This window comes from Odontesthes bonariensis, chromosome 19 (assembly GCF_027942865.1).
Source record: "Odontesthes bonariensis isolate fOdoBon6 chromosome 19, fOdoBon6.hap1, whole genome shotgun sequence".
NCBI classification, from domain to species: Eukaryota; Metazoa; Chordata; class Actinopteri; order Atheriniformes; family Atherinopsidae; genus Odontesthes; species Odontesthes bonariensis.
In genome coordinates this window covers 30,512,478-30,532,294 of record NC_134524.1, presented here as the reverse complement: position 1 = coordinate 30,532,294, position 19,817 = coordinate 30,512,478, and the positions used below count along the sequence as shown (strand labels likewise).

General features: G+C 40.8%; 2 protein-coding genes across 4 annotated transcripts; both read right to left on the bottom strand.

Moving 5' to 3' along the window:
* Positions 1 to 1,457: 1,457 nt before the first annotated feature.
* sf1 (splicing factor 1) lies at positions 1,458 to 15,104 on the bottom strand. Of its 2 annotated transcripts, XM_075451521.1 has the most exons (13): positions 14,686 to 15,104; positions 14,109 to 14,240; positions 11,940 to 12,015; positions 8,797 to 8,949; positions 8,611 to 8,700; positions 8,224 to 8,407; positions 7,933 to 8,048; positions 7,598 to 7,705; positions 7,318 to 7,510; positions 7,016 to 7,238; positions 5,134 to 5,163; positions 4,637 to 4,801; positions 1,458 to 2,718 (listed from the first exon to the last, which is right to left on the bottom strand). In XM_075451521.1, the coding sequence occupies exons 1-13, from the start codon at positions 14,948 to 14,950 to the stop codon at positions 2,387 to 2,389; spliced, it is 2,067 nt and encodes a 688-aa protein (XP_075307636.1). In that variant the 5' UTR covers positions 14,951 to 15,104; the 3' UTR covers positions 1,458 to 2,386. The 2 variants fall into 2 exon arrangements, with proteins under 2 accessions (XP_075307636.1, XP_075307637.1); XM_075451522.1 differs by lacking the exon at positions 5,134 to 5,163.
* A 409-nt stretch (positions 15,105 to 15,513) lies between these two features.
* Positions 15,514 to 19,492, bottom strand: LOC142369222 (RNA-binding protein 4.1-like). 2 transcript variants are annotated; one of them, XM_075451523.1, is made up of 3 exons: positions 19,335 to 19,492; positions 17,913 to 18,336; positions 15,514 to 17,321 (listed from the first exon to the last, which is right to left on the bottom strand). In XM_075451523.1, the coding sequence occupies exons 2-3, from the start codon at positions 18,316 to 18,318 to the stop codon at positions 16,471 to 16,473; spliced, it is 1,257 nt and encodes a 418-aa protein (XP_075307638.1). In that variant the 5' UTR covers positions 18,319 to 18,336; positions 19,335 to 19,492; the 3' UTR covers positions 15,514 to 16,470. The 2 variants fall into 2 exon arrangements, with proteins under 2 accessions (XP_075307638.1, XP_075307639.1); XM_075451524.1 differs by lacking the exon at positions 15,514 to 17,321 and adding an exon at positions 17,326 to 17,826.
* Between the last annotated feature and the right edge of the window lie 325 nt (positions 19,493 to 19,817).

The window sequence follows — 19,817 nt, the reverse complement described above, 5'->3', positions numbered from 1 at the left end:
AAACACAATTCTTGTACTTCCGGTACCAAGTTTGACAGAAATCCCAGACCTGGAAAACCCTACACTGCCTTTTCTTCCTCTCGCTACTCTTAACACTTTATTTGTGTGCACCAAGCTGCTTATTTTTGTGGCGTTGGAACCTAGTTGAATCTTTTTTTTGTGTGTAACTACTTAACTTTTGAACAAGTGAAATGGTTGAAGGTGTGTGCGTAACTGTGGAATATTGATTTATTGTATCCAGTGGATATGAATACAATTAAGGCTCTACAAGTTAAAGAAAAGAAAAGTGGCTCCCATGAGTCCCATAGTGTTCATATATTGCACTAATAATACTTCTCTTTTAAAGACACTGTTCTACAACACTAGGTTGCTTTCATGAAGAATAAAATGGTTTCCGGGACCAGCGCCAAAACAGCATAAACAGGAAGTTAAACTGGATAATAAAAAAGTCTGATACCTTCATGCAAATAGTTGTCCCTGCTTGGTTTGCTTTGCTTCAGCACAGAGGACTAAGCACTGTTGCTTATTTAAAAAAGCACATCAGTTAATATGATAAGACTCCAAGTTTGATGCTTTTCTGAATTCAGTTTCATTTAATCGATTTCAAAAGGACTCATGGAGCAGGTTTTTTTTTCCTGCAATAAAACCATAGCTTTGAGCAGTGCCAAGTGACTGTAGGGAGATAAAAACGCAATTTTGTCAAAAAAAAAAAAAACTTGTGGCAGAAACAGACTAGGAGAGAACTGCTACTTCAACAGACCGGGATAGGCTGAGCAGCATCAACTTACACTGAACAGGTTGGTCGGGTCAGCAACGGGGCACAAACCATAGACATGTCTATGGCACAAACAAGCACAACAAAAGGGATGGTTCAGCTCCAGTCATACCTTACAGCTAGTGTGTCCATCTGTGCAACCCTGACAGTAAGCCGACTCCCAATAGAGTTGTCTTATATCTAAATGCCATTATTTGTTTAAAAAAAAAAAAAAAAAAGACATCGTAAACAGATACTTTTCCAGGCATCATGATTGAAGAATGTGTGCCCATCAATGACATTTGAAAAATAAATAATCTGTAAAGAACTATCAAATATTGTTGAATTACCAAGAAAACAAAAGCAGGCCTTACCTAGTACTTTGGTATTGCTTATTTTATTATATTAGTTTTTATTTTCTTAATGTCCGTCTAACTTAAGTTCCCATAAATGATCATCTGTCGAGACTTGAGTTATTTATCTTACATGGATTTCCGTGAACTTCTAAAAGCTTGCTGAAAGGATGTAGAGGGAAACCGAAGTAGGAATCCCATAAAATGCTGAAGTCTTTGCGACAGCAGACGTCCTTTAGGGAGACCGTTACATGAGGCAGTCAGTCCATAGATTCTTAAAGAAACTGACTTGGCAGGCTTTCTGACACAAACAAACGAGTATGAAAAGAGAAACCAGGGGACCATTGTCACAAAGTGGTGAATTGGATCAGTTTAATACTAAACCAAGCAGGATTTCAACAGCTATTCATTCAGGGGAGCGCTCTAACACAGACAGACTCCAGATAGAGAAAGAAACACTAACAATTATTTTCTTAAAAAAAAAAAAAAAAAAAAAAAAGAAACGGGACAAAAACTCATTTTCCAGTCTTTACAGAAGCAACACAAACACTGCACACCGTTTGTTTTCAGAGCAGGCAGTCACAAGTTAGCATGTTGCTGCATCAAACCACCTTGTTACTGTGTTGGTGTTACGACCGAGATGCAGAACAGTAAGGAGAGAAAAATGAAAACGCTGGGAGTTTCGAGAAAAACAACCTTAGAACTACAAATGTTTAACAGAACTAAGATACAACACTTAACATTACAAAAATATTCATCTTATCAAGCTCAGTCAAAACAAGAAACAAGACAGTAGTATAAATGTGTCACTTCAAAATAATATGGGGTTTAAACTGGATCATGCAAGCTGAACTTTAATAGAGTCAAACCAATGAAAGTTAAGCATTCAGGTCTGATTAATGTAAATAATGAGTAGAAATTAAACCTGGTTTGACTGATTTGAGTGATTTATTCAGTTTACAAATAACATGACAAATGTTGGCAACGCCGACACGTGTGCCCCGGAGCAACAGTGTTTGTATGCCCACAAAGACCTTTGTGCGAATACAAGCTTTAAAAACAAGGAAGAGGACTAATCAAGTTACACAGCTTTACAATTTGAACTAACAGCCTTTTGTAGATTCATCGAGGTCTGAACAATAACGAATTCCAATAAAAATTAAAGCACTGGGTATACTTGTTTTCAGTGAGCACACAAACACTGTATGTAAAATCAGTCTACTGATATCTGGTGTACTATGTGCTGCAGTGTGCAAAAACAAACTCTTCTGTGGCAGGATTAATTCTGTGGTGGAGGTGGTGGGGGGGCAGGAGGCATGCCGAAAGGGGGCATGCCTGGTACCCCCATTCCCATCATGGTGACATAGTTAGAAGCGTCCATGGGCGGAGGGGGTGGTGGCGGGGCGTACATCATGCCGGTTGACCCTGGAGGGGGTGGAGGGGGAGGAGGTGGAGCGCCTGGGGGTAATGGGGGTTGGACTCCAGGGGGGGGTGGTACCATGGACGGGTTTCCCATGGGTAGCGGAGGCTGAGCTGCAGAGGCTGCAGGCTGCTGGGGCTGCTGCCATGGAGGTAGAGTTCCTGTGCCAGGGCTGGATGTGGTGGTGGTATCTGCAAAGTGGAGTGAGACAGTTTTGAGATTCTCTTCTTTTCCATGAGCAAGACATTCAAAACACCAGCTACATCCACCCCGATGTGCCCTTCTGTTTGGCATGTGTAAATTAAAGGGGGTGCAGCAAGGATGTCTTTCTTTTGCTGATAAACTGCAACAGATGCCTGAAAAGGGTTTATGCTACCGTTTCATTATACATTTCCCTTCCAATCTGTAGGATTGTAGGCAAGTATGACAGCAAAAATGTTAGTGAGGTGCTGATCACTGGCAACAGATTAAGATTTAAAAGGCGTCACACACTCCAGCTCTATGTGCATTTCACTTTATGACCACTTTTCACATGTTCTACCTCAATGTTTTTGCAACCAACAGTAGTTTTGCATGAAACAATTCAAGTCTTCAGTAGATTTTTCATTTGTTGGATGTTTAACGATTCACCGACTGTAGCTACTCCGTTTAAGATTTGTTTGAGGCTTCTTGACAGTTTTCTCTACCCAAAAAGGTAAAGTGAGTATTTAATCACCATCACCAACATTTAAATAAAAGTATGCAGGAAATTTCTTAATCTCAAACAATTTATTGAAACAAAAGCTACCAACAGTGGTGGCTACACCACAACAAAAAATATCAATGTCTGAATAACTTGTTAAGGAGTCCTTCAGCATCTCGTGTTGTTTATGTAAGTCCGCTTTTTGTGTGCTGAGGCACAGCATTCGACTCTTCTTGAAGGGCTGCCCTCAGGTCATTGAGGTTGTGGGGAGCGGGGTTATGACCCTCTATTTGACAACTTAGCTGATGCCATAGGTTTTCCATAGGATTCGGATCTGGAGAAAGGAACATCAGGCTACCTGGAGGTGATCTCATAGCCTTTAAGGCCTCGGTATGCTACTCCACAGCTATCGGCCAATCCGACTCCGTGGTCACGCAGAGGCTAATAACCTTCTCTGACGGGATGTCGGATACGCAAGGCAGTTCACCTCCCGATCAGTAGGCGTCGCTACGCTAGACGACCTAATCTCGCGACGTCTATCGTGAAAGTGGTTGATTGATTGTTCACCTTCCGGCTACGTTCCACTCCTCACAGTGAACGATGGGGACCGAGAGAGAAAGACTGTTGTTGGAGTTGGAGCTTATTGATATTGAAATGCAAATAATTTTGACCAAATGTTGACCGGCACACAGTAAACTCTTTGTGTTGTTGTTCTGAGAGGAAGGAGCCAAACCGGAAAAGTGATTCCGGAAACTGATGACGTTAGCCGACCAATCACAACCCTTGCGATCTACGTCTCCTCGACGGATAGAAAGGAATGTTGGCCGACGCACGCAAGCGACGGAGAGCGTCTCCGGGAGGGTTTCAAGCCTTTCCCGGACGACTGTAAATCAGGCTTTACCTTTAACCTTCTTGTCTCGCTCATTTCCCGAGACAACTCTCTCTTTAGCCTTCTGTTGTCCACGTTCAGTGTGGTAGACACCATGATACCAAACAGCACAGTGACTACTTTTCACCCTTTAAATAGGCAGAATGATTTATTAAAAGTTAGAAGGCACCTGTGATGCTCATCAAAGGACACACCTTAGTTTAACATGTCCCTCTGGTCTAATTATTTTATATCTCATCTCAGGGTAGCATCATTTTTGTTTCATTAGTTTGCCTTTTAAAAATGATTCTGTTGAACCACAATTCAAAAGCAGTGTCTGATTTCATTCATTCATTTTCAGTAATGTTTTTTTTTTTTTTTTTTTTTTTTTTTAATTACTTTGATCCGTTTCATGTTATTTCAGTGACAATTTTGAGTTTCTTTAACGGAAGGGTACCAACAATTTGGTCCACATCCCCCCACACACTGGTCCTTCTGACCACAGCATGTATATGATGCACGCCTGAAAGCTTTTGAATTAAGCATTTGAGGGTCTTACTCTGCTGCCAGGGTAGCGCTGTGCTTGTTGCCATGCTGCTGGTAGGAGGCGGTGGTGGAGCTTGCTGTTGCCATGGTGGCAGGGCAGCGGATGGTGGAGGAGGGGGCTGGCTACTGGGGGGAGGAGGTGGCGGTGGCATCATACCCATTGGCGGTGGCAGGAGACCTGAAAAAAAAAAAGAAAAAGAAGCTTTGAGAGTCTCAAAGTGAAGATGAAGTGTAAAAAAAAGCTAAGTAAATATTTCTTTGATCTATAATTAACCATAAAAATGAAAATTCTGATTTGAAGTGTGGTCTTCTGTGGAAGATTAACACGCCACATTTCTGCTTATGAGGTTAGTTAAAGCCAGTGCCTGATTGTGAGTCAGTTCCTTGTATTTCAACAACCTAAAAACTGGTTGTTGACCAGGAAAACTGGTCCTACAGCAGTAAAAACATGTTGTCAGTTGAGATATAGGAACTACTATAGGATTAGTGTGTGGGGGGGTTTGCACTGACCGAAAATCGTATCATCTCGCCTGCTTTCTCCTGAAGAATATTAAAAAAGTAGAGAAATTAAAAACAGAAGTTTCAACATGGATGGAAAGTTTAGTGTTAAGTTGTGTTAATAGTGTTAAGGGAATGCAGGCATCATTGGCCTCATCTTCCCGTGTCTCTGCTCAACGCATTGCTGAAGAGCAAGTCCGATAGTCTACAACTGTGTGCATGAACAACATTTGGCAGCCATCACTCACAGATCTCAAAAACTTACAGGGCTGAAACGAACGATCGATTTCTTTCATTCAATCTATTTAAAAAAATGTTCGATTCAATTTTTTTCTTTTTCAATCAACATTTCATTTAAAAATAAATAAATAAATAAATAAATAAACAACTTCTGGTCTATAAAACCTCCTTCCGGTTAAGTGACGTAGACGAGAAGTGCACCTGTTTGATATTGGCAACAGATCGTGCAGTCAGCAGAGCGATGGCAAAAGGGATGACGACACCCAGAAAAAACATCAAAAAGTGTCTAAAGTGTGGGAACATTTCAAACCCAAAACGACGGACCACACATGCAAGGCTGGGCTAGCATTTCACAATAGCACAACTTCCATGTCCCAGCATCTCAGCAGAAAGTATCTAGGCGCTTCAGGTACGAGCTGCGGACCCAAAACAAGGTATTCGCTGCTACCGCTAATAGCAGCAAGGCTTTTTTTTTTTTTTTTTTTTTTTAATAAAGTTTATTGTAATAGATATGTGCCTGTTACCGACGGTCATTCATTGATTCTGCTGAATTTTGATCACAAGATCTTCAAAGAAAAGGAAAAAAAGGCTCATTATTAACCCTAACATTATTAAAATAATTATCTAAACACTTAAAGGCAGATTATAGTTCTGCGTCTATCGTCTTAACGTGTTGCTTTGCTCTGGTCGCGAACCACTTTTCATGTTATGGTTCTGCAACCTCAGTCTGGAATTTCTCGGGACGCACAGCAGTTTCCCCTCGCGAGAATTTCGGTGGGCGGTGACGAGAACTTCGGGGGCGCCGGCGGAAGTGTTTATTTTTCAAAAAAAAAAAAAAAGTGTATGCAAGATATGGATCTGGAGTTGCTCGACATCGAAGAAGAACAGCTTCTTTTATTGGAGTTGGCGAAAATGCAAAGGAGGAAGCCACACAGACAACCGGAAAGGCACACCGAGGACCAATCACAGCCGCTTTTGTCTGCGCACTTCCGTTGGTGGTCTGCGTGCGTCTGTCGCGTAGTCAGGATTTTTCTGAGGTGCACGACAACGCGCGCAGAGCCTCTGCGTGGGGGAGTGGTCAAGATTTTCACGCTCGCAGAGGCTCTGCGTCCGAGCGTCAGAGGCTTTGCGTCTGAAGCATAAATCAGCCTTTATTCAACCAATTAGCTGTGATGTTTACAAATGTTAGCATTTACAAATGCTAGCCAGCGTTGCAAAGGGCATTCAGAAATATAAACTTGGTACTGCAAAAAATACTTTGCAAAAAACTCAAACAATACTAAGACATCATGTTGCTGGGAAAACAGGTCACCTACAGAAAGGTTCAAAGACCTCTCAAACAATAAGGTGATTACAGATTCTTTTTGTGTTATTCATGCACAATTCATGGTTAAAAATGTTATTCTGTCTGCATCACTCTAACCCTACGCAGAGTGAAGTCTTTTGGTTTTCAACCAAGTTTAAAAACCGCAAAAAATTGTGGAGAAAATAAAAATGAAGTCCCCCTCTGCTAAACATAAACCCTGACATGCAATCAGAAATACCTAAACGAGTCACATTCATTGAGCATTTTCTGTCATGGACAAGCGGGTACTGATCAAGTTTAGCAGCTTTACCCCAAGATCTCATTTGTCATTTAAATGTAAGCTCATACCCATGGGGTGTCCATGAGGTCCAGGTCCCTGGCCCATAGGAGGTGGAGGAGGCTGCATCCAAGGTGGAGGCAGCCCATTGGGGTTGGGAGGCATAGGTGGTCCTCCCATACTGGGCATGGGGGGAGGGTAGTTGTGGGGTCCTCCAGGGCCAGTGTGTGCTCCATGCATGCTATGGTAGTTCCTGTTCTCAGAGTGACCAGAGCTCATCCAGGGAGGACGGTTCTGTGGCACACAAACACAGTTAGTCACAACCAGCCATTTGTACACACCAACAGGAGTTTGAAATTGTATCCCAACTAACCGGTGGTGGCTGGTTATTGTTGGGAGCAGAAGACCGAGGTCCTCCACCCTGACTAGAAGAGTGTCCACCAGAAGTCGGGACAGTGGCCTCCCCAAGCTCAGCCATGAGGGACAAATATTCCTTGTCCATACGAGCCTTGTCCTGGGCTGACTGCGGGGGCTCTCCCCCCGTTGCTCTGTGGGCAGCAAATGTGCTGCACAAGGCAAACCGGCATACATCGTTATGAGATCTGTTACAAGCTGTACAACAAGATTAGGAACCTTGTTCCTCAATGTATTACCTGGTGTATTTGCAGTCAGAGGAGATGTGGCCTGCTCCACCACATTTGGTGCAGAGGGTTGTGTTGGTGATGCTGCGTGGCTCTGAGTTCTGCCAAGGACGGAGGATTCTTGAAAAGAAGCAAATTCTGCCTTTAGTGGTGCTCTAAAAAAATGTAATTGATCTTACTGGACTTTCTTCCATTTTTCCCCTTTTCAGTTTCCAAACCTTTTGGACCAAACATTATGAACATTGGAAAGTGGGAACAGAAAAGGCTCCAATAAACCGTGACAGCAAATCAGCAATCTACCAATGCCAAACCTCAATGCACAAAGCTCAAACAAATGTCGGACAAACCTGTTGTCGTCTTCCCTCAGTGTGCCATTGAGTCTGGCCAACTCCCTCAGCTGCATCTTTCGTAGGTCATTCTGATCCTCAGGCGTCTCGATACCTTGCTTCAGGATGTTTCGAATCTGTTGACAGATTTCTCACCATTAATACCAATTATGCATTTAGAAGAGAACAGTGGAAACCATTAGCAATCATACAGATACCAAAATTGGCCAATTGTTCAAATTGGGCCTCCTTTCTTCTTATGAGCATTTTACTATTAGATGCTCCATCTCTGTAGAGCTGAGGGGATCTAACCTGCTCCACCGCTTTCTTGACATTCTCCATTGTGTTGGCAGTGACCAGGGCATGCAGAGGCTCGTCTTCTCCTGGCAGCATCTGTCCATCTTTTCGGCCTACCTTCCCTTCTTTCACAGAACCTTTCCCTCGAATCATTATCTTGGCACAGCATTCTTTTTCAATGTTCTTCAGTGTATTACCGCTGGCAAAAATAAAGAGAGGAAAACATGAGCATCTGAACTTCCTTTCAACCATATTTGCTTGATTTACTTGCAACAAGGAGAGCGTCTGAAGACTCGACTGCTGCTTGCAAACTAAATTGCCCTGCCTGGTTAAGAAAGATTTACCCGACACAATTGCATTGTGTGAAAGAAGCAATGCGAATAAAAATTAAGTCTTACTTACCGTGGTCCAATTAGCAGACCAACAAAGTTGATTTCAGGATATTCATCTTGGGGAATCATAACTTTGTCACTGACTCTGGTGGCTGGAGGCCTGAAGGACACACAGACAAACAGTAAGAAGAAGAAATGAGCCAATTCTTGTCCCCCAAGTATTCCCAGATATAGTCAAAGGGGTAGTGTGACATACTTGTAGTCTGCAGGAGGCTTAAAGTCAGGGTTAAGTCCAACCATTTCAGTGATGAGGGAGTGACGCTCCTCCTCGATCTTCTTGCGTGTGCGATACTCGCGAGTATTTAGCCTTTTGCCCTCGCTGTTATAGATGGGCTCTGGAGAAGGAGACCTGAGAGCAGCAGACAAAATACAAAACAGACGACATTGATACCCTTGTAGAAGTGGAGCTCTGCAATTAATCACATAGGCTCCCTACAACTGCCCTAGACTTTAACAATTAAAATCATCTGTACCAAATTTAAAAAAAAAAAACTGTTCTGGAAGTTTTGGATCAACTGAGAGAAATCTCAGATTGTCCAGTAATGTCCAGTGCAAGTGTGAACTTAGAAACAAAAGAAAATGATGTGGGAACTCTGCACTGACACGTAAAAGGCTAGTACCCATCCTCTCACAGAATTCAGGGTAACAAAGGGGCAACCAAAGCTGAATAGAAGTAACCCAATACACTGGAGGGGAATTAACCACAAAGAAGAATAGAATAAATATAGATATAATTAACCTGTATACAGGATTGTTGGCCTACAAGAAAGGACAGTTGTGAGTAAGAAACCAAAGCAAAATTCGTAATCCTAAACAAAGATGCTGGTTGTGAGAGTTGCTTGGTGCTGACGTGGCGGAAGAGGTCCGTACCTCCCCTTGGATGCTGAAAACCTGTGTTGCTGCGTTAAGGAGGCTCTGTGCTTGAAAAAGGGTTAGGTTGACGTGGGGTAATTTGGGTTAGAGAAAAGGAATTAAGATTAGATGTCCACCTTTTCTTATGCTCTCCAATCAGAGAGCCACTTTTGTATACATGTCACGTGAAGAGTGAAAAAAATGTTTCCTTTTAAGCTTCAAGCTTCCAACGGTGACCACCTGAAACACCTCCCAAGCTGATTCTGTCACATTAGATAGGGGGGTGATATGTAAGAGTGCTGCAACTCTGCATTCACTACAGGGTTGCTGTGGAAATGTCTGAGAAACTCTATACAGTGTACAAGAGTCCACACACTCTTCAGGACAAGTCACTTCCTGTGGGAACAGATCCTTATGACACTAAGTTATAGGCTAACCATTGCTTTTCCAAAACATGTTCAATTCTGGCAGTTTTCTTTCAGAACTTAAGAGTCCAGAGAAAAAAAACTGGAATGCGGTGTCTTCCTCTTTGAGGAAATGCTTCGTTACATTATGGGAAATATTAAGATGACCAGTGGCAAATAATTTGGAGGACAAGGATTGTTAATCACTGGTATGTAAGAAGTAGGCAACATGCCATGACCTCAACACTAGAGTAATCAGTATGTGTAAAAACTTAGCGAGCCAAGAAATTACCAGTTTGATGGGTGCATTTTTATCCAGTTATGTTAACAAAACAGCCAAATAAACTGGCTGACACTAATCCAACTGATACCTCTTCTTAAAGTTGTGAACTAATCAATGGCCAAAAACTATCGACATCATATGAAGTAGTATGACCAAAACCTGTTTTAGAAGAAATGTTTTATCCATCATTTATCATATTGTATTATGTCATATATTCACACAGCACTATGCATCAGACAACACAAGCAGTGGGTGAAACGTTAATGCTAGAGGGCCAAATAAGAAGCAACAACTTTACTGAAAAATAATCCAATGAATAATCTTTGTGCTGGTAATTACTTGCTAAAGAAGTACATGTTAACCCCAAATTCAAAGTGGGCTGTCTGACCACTGAACTCCTCCTCACCGTACACTTCAGACTCTAGTTCTCACAAATATAGAATATATTTATTTATATATTTTCACCAAAGACAAAAAAACAAAACAATTTAAGTACATAACTAGCTTTTTTTTTAAATTTATTTTATAATATGCTGATGGAAGTCGGCATGCACTCCACTACTGGAAAAAGGCACGATGTTCAACTGTCAGCTTAATGATGACAGAAATGGAACTTAAAGTCAGAGTAGAGTAGATCCAGAGAATTGCATGGGAATATATGTGTAAGACCATTTAAGAAGCATGTTTAAAAACAGATAACTCTGATTTACTGAATTATGAAGTTGGTTTGTTCCAACAGTTTTTTGTAGATTTTGTTTAGCTTTTAGGGCAGATCCAAAAATCACATTTCCACTGTGCAGTCAGATTGAGAACATAAGATGTTATAAATTAGCATACTAAGATGCCTAAGCCTCAGACTAGCAACAAACTAATGGTTCATCGTGGGGATGCGTCTTCCATGGACACCGGAATTTGTAAAGGTTGGCTGTCTACGTAAGTTACGGAGGAACAATGAGAACAACAAACAGGAATAATTCTGTGAAGAGTACAGCTGGAATGCAGCACCACAGCAGAACACACTGTGGAGGTTCAAGCGCTGCACACCTGAGGACTGAATTTTGACAATTACCTGCAGTCAGTGGAGTGCCCGTTTTTCTAATGTGACAAACTCGGAATGCAAATTTCTTTCTGCTTCACTTAGACTTTAAGTTCTTAAACTTCTATAATACTGATCAAGCTGTTTCCCTAATGAGGAAGGAACTTTAATATTTATCAGTCCTTTTATTTTCAGCACATATATGGTCACTTGGTCTTCCATTTAATTACTACCGATTTCATTCAATAAATTAAAAGAAAATATATACATTTTCTATGTCCAACTAGAAACATCGTCTCATTGTCTTGGGTGAAAACGTATATAAATATACCCAATTATTTAAGTCTAACATTGGCACTAAATCTTAAGCTGAAAATTCTCACTTCACTTTTTACGGCTAAATACGTTCAGTTTCTAATGTTTTAAAAATGGATAGAGAATAGAGAATTTTCCCATTACCCGATTAAATATTAGTAATGTTGTAATAGTAAGCAGTTTGACAGTTTTATAAAAGAAAACAGACCAACTTTCTGGCACTAACCTAAGTCAAGGTGAAAACCTCCATTTTCTATTCAACACTGTCCTTCCTATCCTTGGGCTAAACATCTACACTCTACATTCTTCAGCTAATGATACTATATAACATGAGATTTAAGCTAACAACCACATTTATAATGCAAAAAAATAAAAAAAATCATTTGTCTTCCAAATAGTCAAGAAGGTAGAGAAAGTGTTACTGTTCGAGGGTTTAATCTTTTTCCGACCTGTCCTCAGGGTTAACAGGGATTCCCAGGTCTCCTGTACGCAGTTTACGAGTCAGGTCTTCAATCTGCAGTTGGACTGGAAGAATTCAGGTTAGGAAAGAAAAACAAGGATGGAGAGAAATGTGGTTACCACAACAACATCAGGGAGACAACGCTCTGCACATTAGAGCAATGTCTCATTCAATACTGCAGTAAAAACAATTGGTGAGTCTGTTAAATAAAAAAGATCAAATAAACATCTGGTAAGACTAAAGCATGAAACAACTTCCTCACATTGATGGTACTCACTGTGAATAAGCTTGGAAGGTCATTTAAATTAGGATAAACAAGACCAACCTTTTCCTGGACAATGATTAAGCATGACAACATGTCAAATGATGAAACCATGATTCTTAAAAAAAATCCGGCCATAACATTAATACTTCAAAACAATTTTGATGTTTACTTGCATAAATCCAGGGCTTCACTTCCTACAGTGCATTTTCTTTAAAGACTCTGACATTCTAAGGACACACCTGGTCCATTTGTTTTTCAGGTTTCAATAACACGTGATCAGTCACTCGTAGCACTCCATAGGTCTAACACTGAGGAGCTGCTGTGACATAAATAGGTGTGCATTAAGAAGGCAATAAAAAAATTAAATCAGTCATTCCATGCACGTTATGAAAGTTCTGACGGAGTGTATCCCCTCCAACACAGATTCATTGATCACTGAAATGATTACCCTGTGACATGTGGTTCCCAACAATTTTAGCTCAAAACTCTTGTTTTAGGGGATCTACTAAATGAGCAAAGGAAACTATAGGTGCGACAACATATGAATGTTTACATACCAGGGAAGAACAACCATTATCAATGAGAGGACAACATCTATAATGACGTTAGTTGCTAACAAAAATAGTCATCTGCTTCTGAAAAAAATGAAGGCAGTGAGTTGGTGCCACACTGCTGCTGAAAGGCAGGTGTGGTTAAAATGTTTCAGATGATTTTTGGCTTTGTATTTCAAACAGGCCAAACAAAGAATGTGGCTAAATTGAACACGTAAAGCATGCAGATTTTTTTGGGACAACCACCTACAGTGTTGCGCTTTCCCGAAACGCATTGACATTTGCGCCACAAGGACTAAGAACACCAGATAAGTGGTGCATATGGAAATTTGTTCAGTCATACACAAGGTGTGCACAACCCTTTTAAACAGGTCATCAAATTTTCTTAATTTTAAGATTAAAAGCTCAGCTACTGGTGTTCAGAATATAACTCCAGCATCTCTTACCAGTCCAAGCTATGTTGGCTTTGTACAATGTACCCACATATCCCCTTGTTCTTATTGAAGTCAGTAGATATTAAAATAAGATACGTTTATCACATACACTGTAAAAATCCTAGGACATGTCACAGCATAATTTCAGAGTCCAACGACATGTCTTACGTGTTCAATGAAGCTAAGGATAAGAGAATGAACACAATCATCAAGTGTTCCTTGAAACCTAACAATCCATGTAACCAATTGGGGATGCTATCTTAGTACAATGGATTTATTTGCCATAGAATTAGAACTGCTCACATTCAAATCAATTTAACAAAGTCATACTTCAGCTATGTTAGGACATCATGATGCCTTCATGCATAGGAACAATACTGATGATGTGTTGGGGATCAGGCAAGACATTGAGCAATGACCTGCAGCCCAGGACAGATATCAGCAAGCAGTGGTGCTTAATCAACTATCACAAATTCCTCTTGTTAATGGGTGCCCTATGGTATGCAAACCAAAATACTACAAAACACAGCAGAACCACTTGAAGAGAAATCAATGAAATACCGTACATCATCATGTTATAATCATTGCTCATTAGAAACGATTGCTTTGTCTCAACAGTTGGAGCTAAATCTGATGTGTGCCATTTCGGAAAACACAATAATAATATACTCGATACATTGGAAATGTGATTTAAAGTTTTTAAGTTAGTAATGCATCTGGTATGCATCCACCTTTGAAAAGCTCTAACTGTTGGGAATTCAGCAAACAGGACATAACATCAATACCGATATGCAACATTTGGAACAATTGGAAAAATTAGAAACCTTGGACCAATTATTTTTATGACCAAGAAAATTGCAGTTATAGTTTACAGGGAAAACTTTGTTAAAATGAAATGTAGCATTTACCTATATATGCCCTCTCTTGATCTCTGGTGAGTCCTGGGGGAATTACAGTGGGCATTCCCGGTATGACCGTCTTCTGATCAGGTGTCTCGCTGCTCCATCGACTCTTCTTCCTTGATTTCTTCTGTCCGAAATCTGCCGAAAAATGATAAACATCACCTCCCGCTGTAACTTCGGTGTGTTACGTTACTCACTTTAAATCGCGCGGTCCTCGTTACCTTACAGGCAACACGAGGCGGGATTTAATTCAATAAGAAATTCGACATCAGATACATAAAGAGGGCTATAGCGTATTCCCTTTTCTTTTCAGAAAGGCCTTGAGTGACTACGTAACTGTTATAGATAAGACATAAAATGTAGCTTTATAGCTAATCGGCAACGGAACAACATGTTAAAATAAACCCTAAATGGATGTACATGTTTACAAGATGCTGTTAATGCTACCTAGTCAACTCACGTTAAATACACTCGACCACGCGTTTGCTAACGAAGGTTAGTGCAAGGCCGTGGCTTTTTGTGGACAATTCGTGTCAACTTGTGTCAAGCGCTAACAGCGTTAGCGGATATCTAGGTAACTTACCAGTTTGGGCCGCCCCAGACACCACAGTTGGCTGCTGCTGCTGAGCCTGGGCCGGAAAGCCCGTCCCCGGGTTAAACTGAAGTGACTGGGGAAAAGGTGTGTTTGGTATCGAAGGCTGGAAACCCTGTATAGCAGGAAAGGATCCGGGCGGCACCGGTGTAGGCATCAATCCGTTGCCCGCACCAGGCCCAGCATCAAAGCCTCGTTTAGCACCAATACTGGGGTGCAACTTTCCGAGAGGAGTTGCATTCGCTCCCGTAGCCATCTTCAATGCACTAAAATGGCTTCGTTACGTTCAAATGTCAGTTCACTGAAGTATAATTTAGTTTAAATTGTGAATTATATCGAACAAGGTATTGTCCCGATCGCCTCTGTACAATGCTTCTCTCAAAATGGCGCCCAACGGAATACCACAGAAGTTGATCCTTGAGACGTGGGATGAGCCGACACATTATATAAAACCTTCCCATTGGCCAATTCGAGCCCTTTTATTAAGAACAGTGATTGGCTCACTGGACTACGTTGTATTTGACCAATCTCTGGTCATGTTGGGTCTACTCAACGGCAAATTTAGGTTTATTGGTGATTTTAAATAAACCATAGATGCAAGTTGCTGTTTCTGTATTAGCATTGTGAGGCTCATGATCTGTACTGGATAAAGTGTTATGATTAAATGGATGGCTAATATAAATACCAAATTTAGTCTAATATAGCTAGTATTATACAAGACATGCAGTGTTGCTTTAATTAAGACATTTTTATTTAGCCTGATTCATTTCATTTATACCATTTGACCATATACCAGAAGACTCAGCACAAAAGCAGGTGACAGTTTTAAATTTTTAATCATAACAAAAAAGTGAGGAAAAAAGACAGAATAGGAAACGGAGGTTAGTTCATCATAACATTACAAGAATATGGAGATTTTTGAAGCCTCATATTTATTACAACAATCGAAGTCTATTTAAAAAAAAAAAAAAAAAAAAAAAAAAAAAAAAATCACAACACGATTTTTTTTCTTAAAAAAAAAAGCAAAGAAAAAAGCTTTTTCAAGTTTATTTCACTATTTTATCTATAAACCAAAATTAAAAAAAAAAAGAAAAAAGTGAAGCCATTTTGATCCGTATTTGCTAGAAGTAGCCAAAGAAAGCACTGCACTTACATTTGATCGTCCGTTCCCTCAAATATATGCGGTAACGCTGGAACTTCCACTGACACATATAGAATACAATGCACATAGTTAAACATTAGAAACTGCTTACCAAAATTAAAGTTTGAGTAACACGGACTCACCTTTACACATGCATCTTGCACTAATTTAATATCAAGTGTATATTAACATGGATCTCCTTTCAAAAGAGCGAAAATGAATATGTTACTATACCATGATAGGAACCAGATTGTAAGTAAACCCAGGACTTGCACTTATACAAAAACTAAAATGTCTGAGAACTGCACAAATACCACAACAGGTAAAATGGGAAACGGTTAACTGAGCCATTAGTTGGACAGCACTTAAGCTTAACCTGGGATTGGATCAAAGTATTATATAAATCTTATCACACCGAGTTCAACTTGTTGTCTATTGTAATAGGAAGGATTGCTTTTAATCTTGGCCATTGCTGCTTACCCACAGATTTGTCATACACAAAGGGCTGACTTTGACTTCAGATAGCAACAATGCGATAAGACTCTTCTTTTTAGATTTTAGTCATTCCAGTGGCGCTGACGCTATCCTATCTGATTAATGTTAGTCAGCTCTTAGCTAGCTGTTGTAGACAAAGATTAGTATGTATATCGTGCCCGCTCAGCGCCGGGATCCCGCAAATGGTCAAAGGTAGAACTTCTTGGGAGAGCGGACACCGGTGAAAGGCGCGAACGCTCATATGCATATCCACCCGCTTCACCAGCAACTCTCCGTATCGGACTCCGGTCACGTGCGTAGTATGTGGAGACAGGGGCTGGTGGAGGAGGGAGGGGAGGACACTCGTATGCGTCGATGCTAGAGGGGGGCAGACGTTCCCTCATAGCTGCAGAGGAGGATGTTGCTGGAGCAGGCAAGGGGACACCACGACGTTCCTCGAAATAACTGCCTCCATAAGAATTGGCCCTGTACTTCTCATAGTAGTCCACGACCCCGTACGGATCCCGTTCGTCATAAGGCGACCGTCGCATCGAGAAGGCTGGTACCGCGCCATAGACTGAACCGCTGCTCCTGTATGCCGCCTCGCTGCCATACATCCGAGGCATGCTATGGTCTGCAACAGCATTTATGCCATAACCTGGGTGTTGCCCATATCTCATTGCACCCTCAAAGCCCGCACCTCCTCTGTAACCAGCAACGCTGCTGCTGCTGTGACCAGAACCCCGGGAAAAACCATGTACATAGGCGCCACCATAATCTGGATCACCACCGAAGTCCGGATAACCCCGACTTCGCTCACGCCCACCAAAACTCGAGGCATCATATCCATCAGATTGTGGCTCTGAGCCGTTTCTGTGGAAGCCATTTTGGTCTAGAGGACATTCTTTGGACCAGTGGCCTTCCTGCCCGCAACGATAACAACCCGATCGGTCTCCCATTCCCGGCGCAGTACGCAGGCGGCTAGTCGAAAGCTTCACGCTCATCAGTTTGCCTTAAAAAGAGAAGACTCAATAAGGACTTTTGCCTGCACTTAATATAAATTACACATTTGACATTTCCTGTTTGGCATGTAGTCTCAAGTCTCCCATAACACTTGTCTGTTTAAAAGTTGCATTATACTCCTGAAGTAAAATTAAATAAAAAGTTGTTAAAGCTGAAATCCGTACCTTTCCAGCTCTAATAATTGTGTCAGTGCCTATGTTTGGTTTACATGGACCTCTTCTGCAGCCCGAAATTTGTTAATGACTTAACAAATGAGGACATGTGTATCCATTTTGATTAATATCTTGCCTCGAAAAACTGGCTATAATTGGTTTAACAGACAAAACAAGTATTGAAAGAATGTGTCTCTCAAAAACTCAAATTTGTGCCAAACGTATGGTCTGACATTTCCAATGAAATTACGGATAACAGCTTTAAAATATTGCTGAATCTTTTTTGTTTAAGCTTGACTTTGCCTGTTCTTTTTACTCACCTGTTTCCCATCCATGACTTACCTGTCAATTCACAAGAACAGAGTATTGTTGATACTATTTCATTAGTCTAACTGAAACTCCCAATCAAGCCCAGCCCAAGAGTTCACCTTTAAAAGCCGTGTTGTCCATCTGATTAATAGCCTCCATGGCATCCTCCATTCGCTCCATGTGAACGAAAGCATAGTTTTTTACGATGTCACACTCCAGAACAGCTCCAAACTCTTCAAACTTGGCCCTCAGCTCCTGATTGGTACATGCAATGTTTCCAACATGTAGTTTGGTTGATCCTCTTGACTTGCCACGACTCAATTCAACATTGAGAGGCTGACCATTTAGCTCATACTGATGGAGGTTGCGGATAGCCTCTTCTGCCTCTGCTTTGTCATCCATGTGCACAAAACCAAAGTTCTTGACAATGGAGCATTCTGCAATCTTGCCATATTGGGAGAAAAGAGAGCGAAGTTCATCCGATGTAGTGTCTGGTGACAAGTTCCCAATGAATATTTTCACCATTGTTGAGCCTCCACGTCACTATAGAAGAATTATTTCAAAACATTATTCCCATTGTAACTCTTATGATTCAACAGCATCCTTAAACAACATGATATCTTATAGCTAGAAAACTTGATCCTTGATTGTCATTTACAAGGCTTCATCCACAATTTGTGATGTGATGATAACTTATAACAATGAATAACCAATAGGGAACCACAGACCAGGGTCATGAAGACCCTTAATTAAAATATCTTTAAAGATATCATTTGGAAAAGAAGAAACAGACGACATGTGGCATAAGGTTGTAACCCTGTATCCCCACTCACAATTGAATGAATATGGGAGCAAAATGAATTAGATCAGCTTAAACAAAGTCCGTAAACAAATGGTTTATGACAATCGTAGTTTCATTGTTTAGTTTCCCAACTGTAGATGGCGAAAGGAATCTTTATCTTGGTGCATATCAAAGAACCCCAAATGTATTGAATAGTATACTGTACAATGGTAATCATTTGCGAAATCGAAAAAACGATGAGAACTAGGCTAATCTTTGGCTGAAAAGAACTAGCCAACTATTTCCAACAGCTATACTAATAAAATGTATTATTATTACTAATGCTGTTTCAACCGTTGCACACCCATTGCTCGATTGAAATTCCCGTGGATTTTCTTCCCTTTTACACAACACGGAGCACACCGTAGCTCTACAGCTATTTGTTAGCTACAAAGTGGACTAAAGCAACTTTAGGCTTTTAGGTTGGTTTGTCAGAATAGTGATAAGAGTCTACGAGTATACTTTACTGTGTAAGGTTCTGGTCAATAACAAAGATCTACAAGCAATTTCTTATCGTGCACATGTAATGGCCTATCTAATCCAAGTTGCATGCCTTTAGCATGGGATTTAGCATAGCCTATCAATGCATTCTCAACAACCAATAATGGTATCATTTCGCTAGAACCAGCGTTGCGTTTGGTTTAATTTTGCTAGCTAATGCCTTAGGTTCGTGCTTATCTAGAGGTAGCAGAATTCATACCTGTGAGCTTCAGCCTGAATCTTGACCCTCGGCGAATGAAATGGCGACTGAAGCGTTATTGACTGACGTTACACGAAACTATCTTGCGGTCGTGATGAGACAACGCCACGGCAAAGACATGTTGCTAACTCTGCTAGCACCGTTTCCCCGAAAGAAATTAGCTCAATGCTACGCATGCGCATCCGGGCGACAAAGAATTAAGGAAATCAAAGACACAGACGTGGAATCTCATGACATATTACATGTATAAAACTCTACAGTCATAACTCCTGAATGTTAACAACTCGAGAGCATTTCAGTTTAGAGTTAACTGCCTAACAATTCCTGACTAAAGTTATAAAAAAAAGCTTTGTGTAACTAGGGCTCAGTAACTCTCAAACACGTTGCGCTGTTCGAAGATGTAGGAACTAGAAGTAACTCCATTATAAAAATCACACAAAAAAAAACATCTTTGTGTGGCACGTTATAGTTCAATGTACCATT

Excerpts from the sequence above, each read along its gene's own strand:
- sf1 (XM_075451521.1), bottom strand. The coding sequence starts at position 14,950 with ATGGCTACGGGAGCGAATGCAACTCCTCTCGGAAAGTTGCACCCCAGT. Across the intron at positions 14,241-14,685 it reads GTCTGGGGCGGCCCAAACTG|ATTTCGGACAGAAGAAATCA; the intron begins GTAAGTTACCTA and ends ATTTTTCGGCAG. Across the intron at positions 7,706-7,932 it reads CTGAGGGAAGACGACAACAG|AATCCTCCGTCCTTGGCAGA; the intron begins GTTTGTCCGACA and ends CTTCTTTTCAAG.
- LOC142369222 (XM_075451523.1), bottom strand. The coding sequence starts at position 18,318 with ATGGTGAAAATATTCATTGGGAACTTGTCACCAGACACTACATCGGAT. Across the intron at positions 17,322-17,912 it reads GGACAACACGGCTTTTAAAG|GCAAACTGATGAGCGTGAAG; the intron begins GTGAACTCTTGG and ends TCTCTTTTTAAG.